The 15,652-nt window shown below is 39.1% G+C and overlaps 1 protein-coding gene across 1 annotated transcript in view; it reads left to right on the top strand.

The window, feature by feature from the left end:
- The first annotated feature begins 488 nt into the window (after positions 1-488).
- LOC139944959 (uncharacterized) overlaps positions 489-15,652 on the top strand; it is a 67,655-nt gene continuing 52,491 nt past the window's right edge. Inside the window, exons 1-3 of the mRNA XM_071942155.1 lie at positions 489-846; positions 1,675-1,729; positions 9,721-9,783. Coding sequence (XP_071798256.1) covers positions 758-846; positions 1,675-1,729; positions 9,721-9,783 — 207 coding nt within the window. The 5' untranslated portion in view covers positions 489-757. The remainder of the gene's footprint in view (positions 847-1,674; positions 1,730-9,720; positions 9,784-15,652) is intronic.

Below are 15,652 nucleotides of genomic sequence, written 5' to 3'. Positions count from 1 at the left end.
TGGGATACACCAAGCGATAAAACTGGTCTCTGGCAATTACCCGGGTTGCCCAGTGCCTTTACAGGGGTTTGAATTAAACAAAAAAATTAAATCCCATCAATTTGAAAAAGGTTGGAATATAAAATGCAACACCGTAAACTTGATCCTGTCCCAATTTTAAAATAGATAATTAGCAAAGGTCAACCAAAGAGCAACATAGAAACCAAAACGTTGTCCATGAGACAAAACAAGTCTAGGCCGTTCTGTTGGTCATTATTATTGTTGTCTTCTTTTGCCCTGCGAAACTGGTGTTCATTCTTCAAGAATGTTCCTTTTCCCACAAGACTCGTGAACTTAAACCGAAACTGGATTACCCCGCGGCATTGCGATCACACACAAGCAAAACACCCAACCCCTCGAGTTTGATCAAAATATAATTCTCCCAACCTCACCGGGCACTTGCTCCGCCCACTTTTCCTCATTTTTGTCACAATCGTCTGCTACCGCTCAGTTGGCCCGACCGAGTGAATTGCCAACTCGTTTCCCACAAGAACCTACCGCTCGTCTGGGCAAATAATTCTTACAGAATTTGTCCATTTCAAGAGCCGAAATCTCCGGTTCTTGCTCTGAGAGGGGAAAGGGGTTTTTGCTCAGGATTTGACTCGGGCAGAAGCTGAACATTTTCCATGTTGCGGCGAATTTCGTGACGAGTACATGTAGGCCAAAGTCAAGACAATCTCGAGTCGCCGTTTTGCGTGAATATACGGCATAAAGACTGATGAAGTTTGAAACATTTTCCTCGTTTGGCTGCCGTTTTAGCCCTCACAGAACTACCCCTGGAGGTTTTTCTCTCGCTATGTGGAGGTGGTAAGTTATATTCATTTGTTTTACATAAAGTTTATTGTATGTTGTCGAAGTTTTCACCTTTTAAAAATGTGTAGAATTTAACCCACCATTGGGGTTTGTAAACGCGGCGAGGTCTTTACACGCCGAACACATGGGTGTAAGGGACCGCCTCAAAACGTGTACGGCTCATGGGTCGAATAGTGAGTGGGCACGGCACCAATGCATTTAAAATTACCTAGTCCTAGTGTTACATACATGTGGTGGGGTGAATTTCCTATTCGAAAAATGCTTTTTTATTCTCAAATTAGATTGATATGAATAATGCTGTTATTTGTGTACTCTCTGTGTTAATTTAACTGTGGTGCAAGCTTACGAAACAAAAAGAAGTGACATTGGAAAGTTTAAAAAAACTAAAAGAGTGACCACCCAAAATGTGTCCTACATGAACTTAAATGCTTTTACAAAGCTGAACTACAGTTTTCCTTGAACTTGTGTGTTTGTTTGTTTGTTGTTTGTTATTTGTTGTTTGTTGTTTTGTTTGTTTGTTGTTTTGTTTTGTTTTGTTTATTTATCTGTTTTTTCTGGTATTGTTTCACAAAAATACATACCAATAAGGTGGTAGGCTATATTCCTGACATGTTTGCACATTAAAATCTTGCTTTGTATAGAGAATGGATTATTACCAGCCGAAATCTTATATCATCTCCATTGCTCGTGGCAGGTTATCTGCTAAAATTTGCTTCGGAATTAAAACTTGTTTGCAAGATTTCTACTAATAATTGGTAAAAAACTTTTTAAAGTTGGGCCACGCCTTCATTCCGAACAATAACTTGTGAATTTTGTTTTCAGGGGTGTGATAACTGTTCTACTATCGCTTGCTGTAGGAACAAGTTTAGCCCAAAAGGTAAGTTAATCGCATTTTCTCATTTGGAAAATACGTACTTTTCACATTGTGATACTGTTCATCTATGATTGATTGAATAACCATGAAAAATATGAAAGTTTTTCCGAAAGAGAACTGAAACTACTTCATAATATAAGGAAGAGACTTTGCAGGCCTTTGACTCCTTGTCCCGCCATCAGAGACAAGTTAAAAGTATTTTATTCAAGTTTGTAACTGTTAAGTCCTCTACAATCCCAAATCTTGAATTCTTCCTCCTACCTCAAAGCTCACTCATCTGATAGAGGTGGAGGTGGAATTTGTGAATTTTCTCCCTCCCATGCTGTAACAATCTCCGCAGTAATTCAACACCTTTACTGTAGGACTCTGATTAGGATGGTATGACAACCCAATTGAAGAATAATCTGTTTAACCGTGCCAACAGAATGAACAACTTTATAATGGGGGTTTTGAAAGGGTTGGGTTGGTAAGTCCTGCCTTTCTCTATGGTAACGGAGTCAGGAGTAAGGCTGGAAACTCATGTTTGTCATGCGTTGTGCATAATGCGTTGTGCAAACCTTTACACCGAAATACACATCAGGCAACGCACACAGATATCGCAGTACGTAATACAGGAATGATGTATGTAACTTGGCGTGTTTATTTACTACACATTTACACACTTCGCAGGATGGATTGAAGAATCTCAAGGCTAATGTATAATGATAGACCAAGGTTCGCTTTCACAAAGCACTAAAACTCATTTTAAGTTAAATTTTCAGTAATACCATAGTAATTGGAATGGTGACATCACACTTTTATCAGCTGCTCAATTGATTTACAGTTAATATCAATCTTTAGGTCTTTGTGAAATCGATCCCAGATTTGGACTCTCATAAATCACGGATATAATGTAAACCTATACTCAATTGCTGTGGTAAATGCTGTGGGTCTTGTAACCATGGTTTGTACATGTGAAGGCCTACTTCTCTTAAATTGAAATGGAGATTGAATGAGAACACCACCCTTTGCATGGGGCCATACATACCAACAATCTTACCCAGTGCATGCCTAGCTCGCCCACTGTTGTTTGTACCATAGAGATACTCTTTGTTTGTACTGGGTGGATAGTGAAACTATGATTTATTTAGGTTGGGACACCACCTGGTCAGAACACCTTAGGAGTTTATGGTTTTAAGCCACTCTTGTGCATGTTTGAAACCACAGCTCCACAGACCCTCAAGACAAAGTCAAACAAACAAATCATATTTATCCTCATGTAGCTTTTCTTTGGCTAGACAACTGTTTTCTTCTTTTTGATACCAAAGGGTTGGGGGAAATGACTCATTCTGTTTCTGAAAGACTGCCTTAGAATGGTCATCACAGCTTACTTCATCAATCAGACAGGGAAAGTGGGGAAAAAAAGAGAAAATAGTGACTGTCGGAACAAAGACAATGTGGGCACTGTTACTTTCTGTAGCCTTAGATTTTCAGTCTGTGATTCAGCAGCTTCCGGTGAATTGCAGTGATAGCCAGTAACATAGAAAGTTTTGAGATATCAGTTGTGGCAGTCTAGACTTTGGCTTAAACATCCATAATAACATTTACGTTTGCCTCAAAATGTCTTACACAGCTTCTACAACGCCATATACAGATGTCATTGCCAGTGGTAACAGTTAAACATTAGGTTGATAAGGAAGGATTCTTAGTTTTTTTATCTGTTTTACTTTTCTTCTAAAGGGTGTCCAGTTGCATTCCTTTTTGAGCCTTAATTAAACACAAGCATGAAGAACTTGTTTCAACCCCAATCAACAATACTGTATGAGGAAAGGTGTTGTATTTGTTTAGCTCAGAAAATACTGTAATGCTTATTGGACGAGGTGGGGGGGGGGGGGGTGGGGGGGGGGCTACTTAATGCCACTTCCCTTAGGAACCCCCAACCTACAGAAGCTGATTCACCCTAGCTTTGCTAATTAGTATTGATCTCGTTATGCATTTCCTGTGACAATTGGCTAAGTGGCAATTTCTCATTACTGGCAGTGACTAGATGTAATTTTGTGTTATTCCTTCCTCTAAGGTTACAGTTGCATAGTTACTTCACCAGTGTATGGTACAGTGTACATATAGTTCTCATTTGGGGGGAAGCAGTCTGATTTGGTACCACCGTGGATTATTTCTATTTGTATGGTGTGTTCTTGTGTTCCGCCTAACTTTAGAATCAACCCAACTTTAGTTGGTAATGGGTCTAACTTTAGTGTTATAGTTTGTAACAACTGTCTTACCACCCATCGAGGAGGTAGAAACAACCACCAGCAGTCTATCGTATTATGGTGATCCAATGCAATGTAGGCCTACATGTACATGTATAAGAGCAACTGGTTCCACCTTACTTGGTGACAGATATCTGGATCCCAGCTGTAGTTGGGCCATCCCAGCTGTGGTTCTTCTTCCTTTAAAGGCAGTGGACACTATTGGTAACTACTCAAAATAATTATTAGCATAAAACCTTACTTGGTAACGAGTAATGGGGAGAGGTTGGTAGTATAAAACATTGTGAGAAACGGCTCCCTCTGAAGTGGAGTAGTTTTCGAGAAAGAAGTAATTTTCCATGAATTTGATTTCGAGACCTCAAGTTTAGAATTTGAGGTCCCGAAATCAAGCATCTGAAAGCACACAACTTCGTGTGACAAGAGTGTTTTTTTTCTTTCATAATTATCTCGCAAATTCGACGACCGAATAAGCTCAAATTTTCACAGGTTTGTTGTTTTATGCATATGTCGAGATACACCAACTGTGAAGATTAGTCTTTGACAATTACCAATAGTGTCCACTGTCTTTAAAGTGCTGCTTCAGAAAATTTGAAGATTACGGCACTGGGCCATCCCAACTGGAAGTTACTGGTCCCAACTTGAGTGTTACTGTGTAATACTCAGGTTTGGACCAGTCCCATCTACAGTTGGGACTATTCTAGAGTTGGGACTAAACTGATCCTCAGTGTGTGGTGCAAGTCTTCAGATGTGACTTGTGTACTTTTTGACCCCGAGTGTGACCTCTCCGGGCCATCTGTTGGCCGGATTCCCTTGGAAAGATTCCCCATAGTTAAGATTGTCTGCTCACAAGTGACCTTTAGTGTGAATGAACAAAAGGCCTGGTACAGGTGCCTCTTATTAAAGATACCTTTAGTAAATACTCAAAAAATTTGGATATAATTTATAACATGTTGAGAAACAATTCCTTTTAAAGGAGTATGGTTTAAAGGAACACATTGCCTTGGATCGGACGAGTTGGTCTTTAAAAAAGCGTTTGAAACCGTTTGTTATGAAATGTATATGGTTGGAAAGATGTTTAAAAAGTAGAATATAATGATCCACACAAGTATCACTCAAAATTGCACGGTTTTCATTTTACGTCGCGAATTAACACGGTCGGCCATTTATGGGAGTCAACTTTTTGACTCCCATAAATGGCTGACCGTGTTAGTCGACGAGGTAAAAGGAAAACCACGCAATTTTGAGGCATGTTTGTGTAGGTCATTGTATTCTACTTTTACAACATCTTTCTAACCATATCATTTTTACAACAAACAGTTACAAACGCTTTTCAAAGACCAACTCGACCGATCCAAGGCAACGTGTTCCTTTAAGAGAGAGTTGAGGGATTCAACAACAAATATATTTCAATCTAAGAAATGTTTTGGCATGAAATGTTTTGCAGATTGTGTATTCCAATTATGGATAATTCGTTTTGCATGGACATAGAACCACTCCATATTTTTTGCACTATCGCAAAAAAGCTATACCACCTTTTGAAATGACACTTTCACATCACTGGTTAGTTTTATACTGTAGGCATATCATATAAAACAACCGAACAGTTCTAACAACCAAAGGTTTACTTTGCCTTTCTAAGTTCTAGTGGGTGAATATTTCTTTAGACATCCTTCGAGAGTTCTTCGACCAAAATTTACGAAAGTACAGTCACCCCAACTGGACTTCGCCTATTGAATGGAAGGTATATCAGAGTCTGGTCCCTCTTTGTTAAAAGCAGAATCGGTATCCTTCAGTGTTATTGCGCACAGGGAACATGACAACAGTTTTTAATGAAACTCAATTAATATTTCCTTTGGCAGGCCTGTATGCTTCATTTTTGAAAGGGCAAGGGCACCAAGGCATTGGTAAAGGGCATCCTATTTTGAGGAATTTGTGAATTTTTCCCTTTTCACACGAGCACTGACAACCAAATGTGAAGTATTAGGAGTGGTTTGGGATAGAATTCCCTCATGAATCACTGATCATTTGTATTTCAAAGCAATCTCAACTTTGCAAAGATAGGATCCCCTGTTAAAATGCTAATTGAGTGTTTTATCAAGAAATCCGGGGTCTTTATCTGGATTATGTAACCGTGTACATGCCTGTAATAGCAGATATCGACCTGTAGGGCCTACTTAAAAAATGTATAGTAGAAATGCACTCAAGTTGTAGAGTCAGTTTGGTAGAGTTGTTCAAAGTATTAACTTGGATTCTATTCAACCATCATATGAGAGCAAGGGTTAAGGCAATGCAGTTAGTGACCAACAAAAGAAGTTGTTTCCTAAAAAATAAAATGAAATTTTAAAAAATTGAAACAATAAATCAGCAATATTTTCAATTGCCATTTTCCTATTAAATTGAATGCTTTTTAAAATGAACTAGGTAGCCAGCAGCCAATCTCACGAAACCCGAGGATTAATATTATCTTGAGTTCAGATGAGTAAACCATCCTAGCTTGGATTCATATGCGTCCTACGTCTTTGGATACAGAATATAACTCATCCTAAGTCTTAAGATTAATCCTAAGTTAGGAAGAGTTTGGTGAAATCGACACCAGGCTACTTAGAGGGCATTTAATTGGTCTCAGGTTTTAAACAAATTGAAGAATTTGCGAGTGGACCACTGTTAAGGGCAAATGCAATTTTGTTCTTCTTGCTATAGCATTAGCTGTCATAGTTGCAGATGTATTGCAATTCAAGAATGTGTCACTTGTGTAGGGCCTAAACATCAAACTGTAACAACAAGTAGTCAGGGTCTTTCAGAAGTCAAGTATAGACAAGGAACCTCTGTCACTGAAGCCATCTGAAATGGGTGTCAGTGTGGAACCGTTCCCAGGGCGCACCAAGGTCAAAAAGTCAAGGGAGAAGCAATGAATAAACCCACAAGGTTCCCTGATGGCGCCATGCCCCATGCTGTTAGGACTCCCCTCAAAAAATAGTTGTTCTTTGAATGTAACGGCCTTGAGGTAACACCAAGTAGAGGGTGTTCTGGGACTCATATCTGTGGCGTGTGCAACCTATCGTCATGTCCTCGCTCTTTTGGTCTGTTTCAATTACAAGGGTTGTAAGGAAGGTTGGAACTCATTGTGTTTTAATGATCATGACATTGAGATGCTCCCAGTCCCATGGCTATAGTAACATGTCTATAATCTCAAGGGTTTCCGATTGTCGTTCAGCAACAAAAAATGTAGAATTTTCTAGAGTGGTATGCCACTTGCTTGGGCAAGATACTTTTTATTTTTAGATCTATCAGCAAGTGGATCTATTTGCTGGTGTAAGTATGAAGCCTGTGCTCTGCTTAAATTTAATTGTTGGCACAAATACTTTCTATATTTTTGCGATCTGTCAGCTAGTGTATCAATTTGCTGATACAATGTAGGCCATGATCTCCTGATCTGGATAAAAATGTTTGGTATATAAATTTTCAGAAGAGGTAACCTAGCACATTTTTCGTGATGGGATTAAGACACTAAATCAAAACTGCCTGTGATTTTAAAGTACTTTTGATATTGCTGTGATCTATCACCTAGTAAGTGTATAGCTGGTATAATTTTGAACTTTTAATCATAGACTTTTGATAATAAGTTTTGGTATTGTATACATTTTCATTGTTGACATTTTTCATTGTCTGATAAAGACAATCAGAATAGCCGGGAGTTTTCAAAAACTTAAGATATTTGTTGTTGCTGGTAGGGCCATACAAGTTTAATGCCAACGCACTGCTGACATTTTAAATTTGCTCTTTTGATCAAACAATCTTGATTGATAACAAATAAGTTTAGGTGAGACTGAGAGATAAATTTTCAGAATAGGTAGCACTTTTGCCATTGTATGCTAGAGACATTATCAGAACAGCCTGAGATTTATGAATGTTTGTTTTGACCACATGTTTATATAATGATATAATAAATACCAATCCTTCTGGTAGTCCATGTCATGTGTTGTGATATTAGGCCAAGTAATAAAAAATAAAGTTGATCGTCACCTCCCTCATCCTTTTTTTTCAGGTTGCATCTTTTTCTTGTTTTTAAATTTTTTTCTTTACTCTATACTTTTTTTCTCAGAAAGAAAATAATTGTCTGTGTATTTCTCATTAAACTTGCTCATCTTTCAAGAACTTCTAACTTAATAAATTAAGTGGTGACTTTAAAATGAAGAATTGGTGGCCGGTTTGAATTAAAATGCTTTGGCCGCCCACTGCAAAGAAATTTAAAACAATATTTAAAAAAAGGCCCCCATCCTCCTCTTTTTGGAAAAACCCGGACGATCAACTGGTTTTTTGTTTTACTTGGCCAAATGATCATCACAACCACATGTATTGAATGCTATCTGTGATCTGGAAGAGCAAGTGCGGAGTTGTCTTGATGGAGTGTTGGGCTGCTTATAGATCTCACTGGTATTCCAGTTGAATTCATTTCCCTAAAATGGGTTTGCACAAGTAGTCACCAAGGACATTGACATTAGAGAAGGCAGTGTCATAAGCATTTCGTTTTAAAGGGTTTGGTAGTTGGGATTATCTTAACCCTCCGTCCCTCCGACGTTTGAGAGGATGGAGGGTCGGGAGGAACGGATGGAGGGTTATGATCATCGCAACTAAGAGTTTGGGTACTTTTGGTACGACATAAAAGCATCCGCAGATTAATATTAAACTTATTTACCTGGTTTAAAGATAAGGATGGTAATAGAAAGCTTTTCTTACTTGCTGAGGTGCTGTAGTTTTTGAGAAATGAGTAAAACATTGTCATGAAAATATATTAAGTTTTGATCTCGCTAGTCCAAAACACAAAGTTTTGATAACCATGCAGAAACCATATAATATAAACCAACTATTTTGTTATGGCTATTTTTTTGTGAATCGCATTGAGCTTGAACTTTTACAGGTTTCTTATTTCATGTTTCTGTTGGGTCACACAAAGTGCAGATACTGGTCTTTGACAAAGACAAGTATCATATTCTTGCACTTTAAAGGTGTTGTGAGTGGGCCTATTCTTGCACTTTAAAGGTGTTGTGAGTTGGCCTATTCTTGCACTGTTAAAGTGTTACAGTAGGCCTATTCTTGCACTTTAAAGGTGGTATGAGGAGGCCATAATGTGTCTATAATGTTTCTGATGTGTTGTTGCAGTAACGTAGTTGTCCAAACTGTAGAGCCCTTTTGCCATTATTAACCTTACTTTTTCAACACAACTCGTCCCAAAGACATTCTATTGAAAATTTAATATGTTATTTCTTTCTCCTGTTTTCCATTTCAAACTACATTTTACTATAGAGCAAGGACCGTGCTCTATGATTAAATACTATCTGCAAAGAGAGGGGCACATTTGCTGAATTATTTTATTATTTTCCTATCCTGAGCTGCCAGTTTGAATAAATGGGTAAAGGATGTGTGGTTAGTCAATGTTTGGTAGAGCCGTCCACAAAGCCTCCCCTTGGGAGCCTGATGGATGGGGGCTGTCATCTGGTGAATGAACAAGCACAACAGGATGAACAGACTTCAAATTAACCTAATTCACCTAACCTAGAAGTAACAAACTTTACAAAATCATAGAGCATTAAAACCTGATGAAAATTAAAAGACTCTTCGCAAGAACACTTTGAAGATTCAATTTTATGTTTTCTTTTATTGCTTTGTATAGAGCGGGAGAGAATGTGTAGAACATGTAAATCTTGAAGATTCAATTTTATATTCTCTTTTATTCCCTTTGTATAGAGCGGAAGAGAATGTGTAGAAACATGTAAAACTTGCGGATGCAAAGGAAGAGCAGGGAGAAGGGTAAGTACAGTGTTATTTATTTGTTCTTACTTTTTTTCTTTTTTTAAGGAAGTCGCCAGAAACACAAGGCCTTAAAGGAACACGTTGCCTTGGATCGGACGAGTTGGTCTAAAAAAAGCGTTTGAAACCGTTTGTTATGAAATGCATATGGTTAGAAAGATGTTTTAAAAGTAGAAAATAATGATCCACACAAGTATCACTCAAAACTGTACAGTTTTCTTTTTACGTCGCGAACTATCACGGTCGGCCATTTATGGGAGTCAAAATTTTGACTCCGAAAGTGGCCGACCATGGTATTGGTAGGGTGTCGTGGCCGAGTGGATAAGAGCACCGAACTCAAGCTCTGATGCTTCTGTTCAGCAGAGTGTGAGTTCGAATTCCGGTCGTGACACTTGTGTCCCTGAGCAAATTGCTTCTCTCCACCCAGGGGTAAATGGGTACCTGTGAGGGCAGAGGTGGTTCTTGTGATTGGTTTAGCCGAGTAGCGCATGTATTTGTCGCACAGGCTGTATACTCCCCAGGGAGCTGAGATGGTTTAAAGAATGATTTAAGGCCCGGTGACCAGGGGTAATATTGTCGGAAGCGCTTTGAGACGCCCTCCGGCGTGAAAAGCGCTATATAAAAACGGTCTATTATTATTATTATTTTTGGACGAGGTAAAAAGAAAACCATGCAATGTTGAGGCATATTTGTGTAGGTCATTGTATTCTACTTTTACAACATTTTTCCAACCATATGCATTTTATAACAAACGGTTACAAAACGCTTTTCAAAGACCAACTCGACCGATCCAAGGCATTGTGTTCCTTTAAGGTCACTTCAAGGTGTGGGCTACAATCATATTTTCCAGAGGCTGTTGCCACCTACTCCCAGGGCTGAAACAGGGTTGCCCCTTTTACAGTCCACGGATGTAGGCTTAGGTATCATCAATCCGAAGCCTGGCCGGTAGAGCAGAAAGCACTACCTCCCCAATTTTACGTAGCAAGTGTCATGACCGAGTTTCGAACCCACACTCTGCTGATTGAACACCAGAGGTTGAATCCGTTGCTCTTAACCGCTCGGCCATGATACGCCATGAGAACATAAAATTGTGTTGCAAACTGTTAAAATTACCAAAAGGGCCTAAGGTCTCAATTAAAATAAATTGTGAATGGTCTGATGTTTCGACCTTAGAGAAAGAATCTGCTACCTGTAGGGTAAAAAATGTCGAGAAAGAATTTGCTAGGGTTGAAACATCAGGCCACAAACCAATTTTTTGCCGTTAATTGTTATCAGGCAATTCTTTGAGTTAGTTTTTAAAAAAAAGATAAAATTATGGGAATCAGTAACCATACATAATGCCATTATTTACAGTTGACTCTCGTTTTAAAAGTGTAAAATGAGATTGTTTATAAAGAGTACATTCTGAAGTCCCGGATCTCATTTCAGCTTTATGTTTTTTTGTTTTACTGTCATCTTATAACAACATTCCTGTTATAAAGAGGTCTTTGACCAGTCCCAGCAACCTCGTTAAAACAAGAGTCCACTGTGTCTCTGTCCATATGAAGGCCTGTGGTTGGGGGGCGGAGATACACTAACAATTGGAGAGCCCTTTTTCAATTCATGCCAGCTGCTCTCTCTTTTAATTTTGATCCCTGGGTAATCTGTGGTTACTCATGGCTCTGAAGGTACCGGAACCCTGGAGGTGACCAGGGAGTGGGCGTGGCGGTAAACTAGGTTTTGTATCTCAAGTGTAAACCCAGTCTGGGTACTAAGTGGAGTGGGGATGGGTGGAGCCTTTGGCCCTTTTCAAATCCACGGCTTCGGCTTTGGATTCAGCTTCAGGCTCGTTCTCTCGTCTGAAGCCCTGAGCGTGCGTAGGCAAAACATGCGCAAACTGTTAAAACAACCGCTGGGCCAAGCTAACCAGAGTCGAATCCAAAGCCTAAGCCGTGGTTTCGAAAAGGGCCTTTTGGGCGGTCAATCCCACCCATGCTGGTGGCGTCCATCATGTCAGATTAAAGATCAGACCATTTCTAACCAGATTCTGTTGTGTACAGTTGTGTAACCAGACATTTTCTTTTTTGGGGTGCAAAAGTGGGCCAAAGGTGATGAGGGGTGGGGTGGTTTTTTTTTTTAAGTATTCAAATCATTCACTTTTACATTTATTTGGATTTAATTTTGGGCCCTGCCCTTGTAATGTGTGTTTTTACCGGAACTCGTACTGTCTCCTCTCTCCCTCAACATCCTTTTTTTAAATTTAATTTGTGTAGGCTACCCAAAATCAGAAAAAAAATTGTCTGCCTCATTGAAACACCAGAGATTCATGTGTTTCTGAAAACGTTCATGTTTATCTTTATCACCAATAAGCTCAATTTACCAGATGCCTCAAGATATGCCAAACTAATTATAATTGAATTCAACGAATTAAAGTACTTCTTCAGTGGTTAAATTTAATGATTGTTTATGGAATCTTGGATGATTCTTTTTATTAGCCATTAATTGTTAAATCTTGTTGTTCTTGTCATTATCTTGGCTCTGATTGTTGAAGTCTAGACGTTATAATTAAGAAGACAAAACTTCAGGAAGAGGAAATGTCACAGACTGTTACATGGCAGGAGAAAAAGTGCTAAGTTATCTGCAATTATTGCTTTGGGTTACACGGACCTGTTGACTTGTCTAGACTTTAAAGTGCAAATAGTTTTCTTGATGGCTGGTTTAGGCCTACCGGCCAAGGTGTCCCAGGGAAGTCTTGTCTGCAGGAGATTGGTCCCCCATATTATGGGAAACTAACATGGCCTGGAGGAGGATCAAAAGAGGGCGTTATCACAGTTCGCTGTATCTCCAGCCAGTGCCACACAGGCCGTGATTATTGAATGTGCTTTTGGAAGGTTCTGTTGGAAGCTTAGTGAATTTCTGTTGGAGTGTCTGGGCTTGCGGGAGCCCCATTGTTAGGTCATTTAGACAATGAAGCAATGGACCCCACAAGAGAAATGCTTTGTTGAAATGAGGGGTGGATTTCACAAAGATAGTCCAACTTTGGACAAGTCCTAGCTAGGAGTTATTTTACAATCTTAAGGCTGGGGCTAAGTTTTGTCCTAGTTCAAGAAGGTGGTATAGTTCACAGGAGAATTGCTTAACTTTGATGTCAACTTTGCTATTTTTTGTTGATAAAAGTGTTGCTTGCTGGGACAGGAAAGAGTATGTGCACTTTTGGGTTTCTATTATTTGCTATATTATTTTACAACACTATTGTTGTAGACAAACAAGAAACTTGATCGGGGTGTTTACTTCAAAGTTACTTGTTATCTTGAGGACAATTGCCCAAACAATACTGCTAATACATTATCCAAGATTTGAAGATACATTGTTGGGTCATTCTTTGGTTATGACCCACAAAAGAAAATTGTGAACTAGTTTTTATCTGCAAATAAAACACTTGTTATAAAGTAATCATCCCATGAAATTTTAATATGAAGTGCCCCATTCATAAACCACTAAAAATGTGTTGACAAAAATTGAATGTCCAAAAATCACATTTAAAGACAACTTTTGGAGCTCAAATTTCCATGGCGACAATTTGTGAACGCCCCTCAGATTGATGGATTCAACATTTTTTGATGAAAATTCTATGATACTTTTTTTGCTGTCTTCTCAACAAGAAGACATTTTTCGTCAGCTGAAACTTTCATGATACTACCTTAGCAACTTCCCCAAATTTGATTTGCCTTAAGGGATTGATCACTAGGCTTATTGGCTGTATAAAAAGAGATTGAAGTTGTGCTGGGTATGTCAAGAGTTCCAATGATAAACTCATGCTGATGCCTGATAGTGATATGCAGGGCTGTATGCTTCGTTTTTGAAAGGGCAAGGGCACCAAGGCATTTTGTTCTTGGTAAAGGGCAACCTATGATGAAATTGCAAATTTGTACTGGAGCATTTCAAGGGCACCAAGGCAATGACCAGGGGACACGGAGGCAATCGCCTTCGTTGCCTCCGTGAACTATCAGGCCTGGATATGTAAACCTTGAACAGTCATAATTGTTGAGTTAAGAGTCACCTCGCTGCTCCTTTTAACAAGGTGAAAAACTTACAACCTCAAAAAGTATTTTCTATTGAAAGTTCCCAAACAAGCCAAGGTGACAATATGTAAACAAAACCAAAGTTGTATCATTGATGAAAAAAGAAATGTGAATGAACAAGTGTGTCACCCTCATGGTATGTTCTCCAATAACCTCACCCCCCCCCCCTTCAAAAAATATTTGGCGAATCTGAAAACTGATATTCCCATGGTTGGCTTTTTGTTCTTACTGCCGTTGCTTGGAAGTCAAAAGGGTAGGTCTATTTATGTTGTCATTTTGTGAGGGTCTTTTAAGGGTGACAAGGACAACAAAGCAAGCAGGACACCTTGTTTATCCAAGTCACCCATTATTGTCTGACTGCCTTGGCAGTGAGTGACTGAAGTCCTAGGCGCTTCTTTTTTTTTTAGTTGTCTGACAGGAAAGGAACAGCTAGACAGTGGCGCAATCAGCCCACTGGTTTCTGGAATGACTTCCTGCATTGACGGTGGGAACAATAATCAGGAATTGTGAGAGTTGATAAAAAAAACCAGTGATGCTGCTGCTTGGTAGTCAGGGTCCAATTTCATAAAGCTGTTAAAGCGCATAGTTTTGCTTAGCAAATATCTTTGGGTATTCAAATTTTTCGGGTGAAAATTTATTTATTTCTTCAAAACTACCTTCAAAGGAGGTCATTTCTAACAATGTTTTTTAACAATATCAAGAGCTTTTCAGGTAGGCCAAAGTTTTATACGTCATTAACTTATGGGTACCAAAAGTACCCTGCCTTTAATAGATGTTAGAGTGCCTACAAGTACAACTTAAGTACAACTTAGAGAAGTGTACAGTACCTCCTTACAGTAGGGTCCCACTGCCATTGTGGATTAATGACTTTTCCCCTGAACCTTTTACCCTAACCTCTTGAAGGTTAGCGTAAAGCTACATTGACAAGGCATATCGAAACCCAAGCACCCCATGGAAGGGTTAACAGATTATGCTGACCCCACTGATCCGAGCCTCAATTGGGGTCGGTCTTGGGCTTGTCCTTCAAGTAATAAAAATCTGATTCACTGCCGTGAGATTCCAAAGGGGCAAGTGAATGAAACCAAAGTTGAGCCCCCCCCCCCCCCACTCAAGTAAATATTGGAGAGGGTCCAAGAGCCCAGCTGCCAGTCCAGCATCATCTTTCCTTTTCCTCCCCCCCCCCTTCCTTTCCCAGAAGGACTGTAGAAGATTAATTTGTCCTCGGTTCACCTGGGAATGAACTAGAAAAGAAGAGGAGGGTTGTGTGTTTGTATAACTGGATATGATTCACATTGCCTTGTCTCTGCTTTTAAAGTAATGGTTTAGAATTTATGGGGAATGGAGTGACAAACAAGGGTGCCGTCAGAATAACAGTGAGTTTGTTGAAAAGTGAATTTTCTGGGAAAATTAGAAAGTTTAAGAAATCCACAAGAACAAATAGGACAAGGTTGTTGTGCTGACCTTTATTTGAAAATATTTTGTAAACAAATTTGTGTTCCTCAGACAACTCAAAGTCACAACAAATGGCTTGTGTTTAAGAGTTTCTTCCTGTCATCATCATGTTTTGAAACAAAGATTTTTAAACACAAAATATGTCTGTACTAGGAATAAAAGAAGCTCAAAGCGATTTGGCTGGGTGTTACTCCCCTCTTTTCAAACTAAAAAGAACAATGTCATAACCTTCTGTTGTGCACAGAACCTTTCGTTGCAAAATGCAACATTTTAAAGAAAAAATAATGGGTTTTTTCAAGGAGGAGATGAGCTAATCTTGCACTGTGTATAAAATAAAATAAGACGCAAGCCTAACT

Source organism: Asterias amurensis, chromosome 12, assembly GCF_032118995.1.
Source record: "Asterias amurensis chromosome 12, ASM3211899v1".
NCBI lineage: Eukaryota > Metazoa > Echinodermata > Asteroidea > Forcipulatida > Asteriidae > Asterias > Asterias amurensis.
This window is presented reverse-complemented; position numbering and strand designations above follow the sequence as displayed.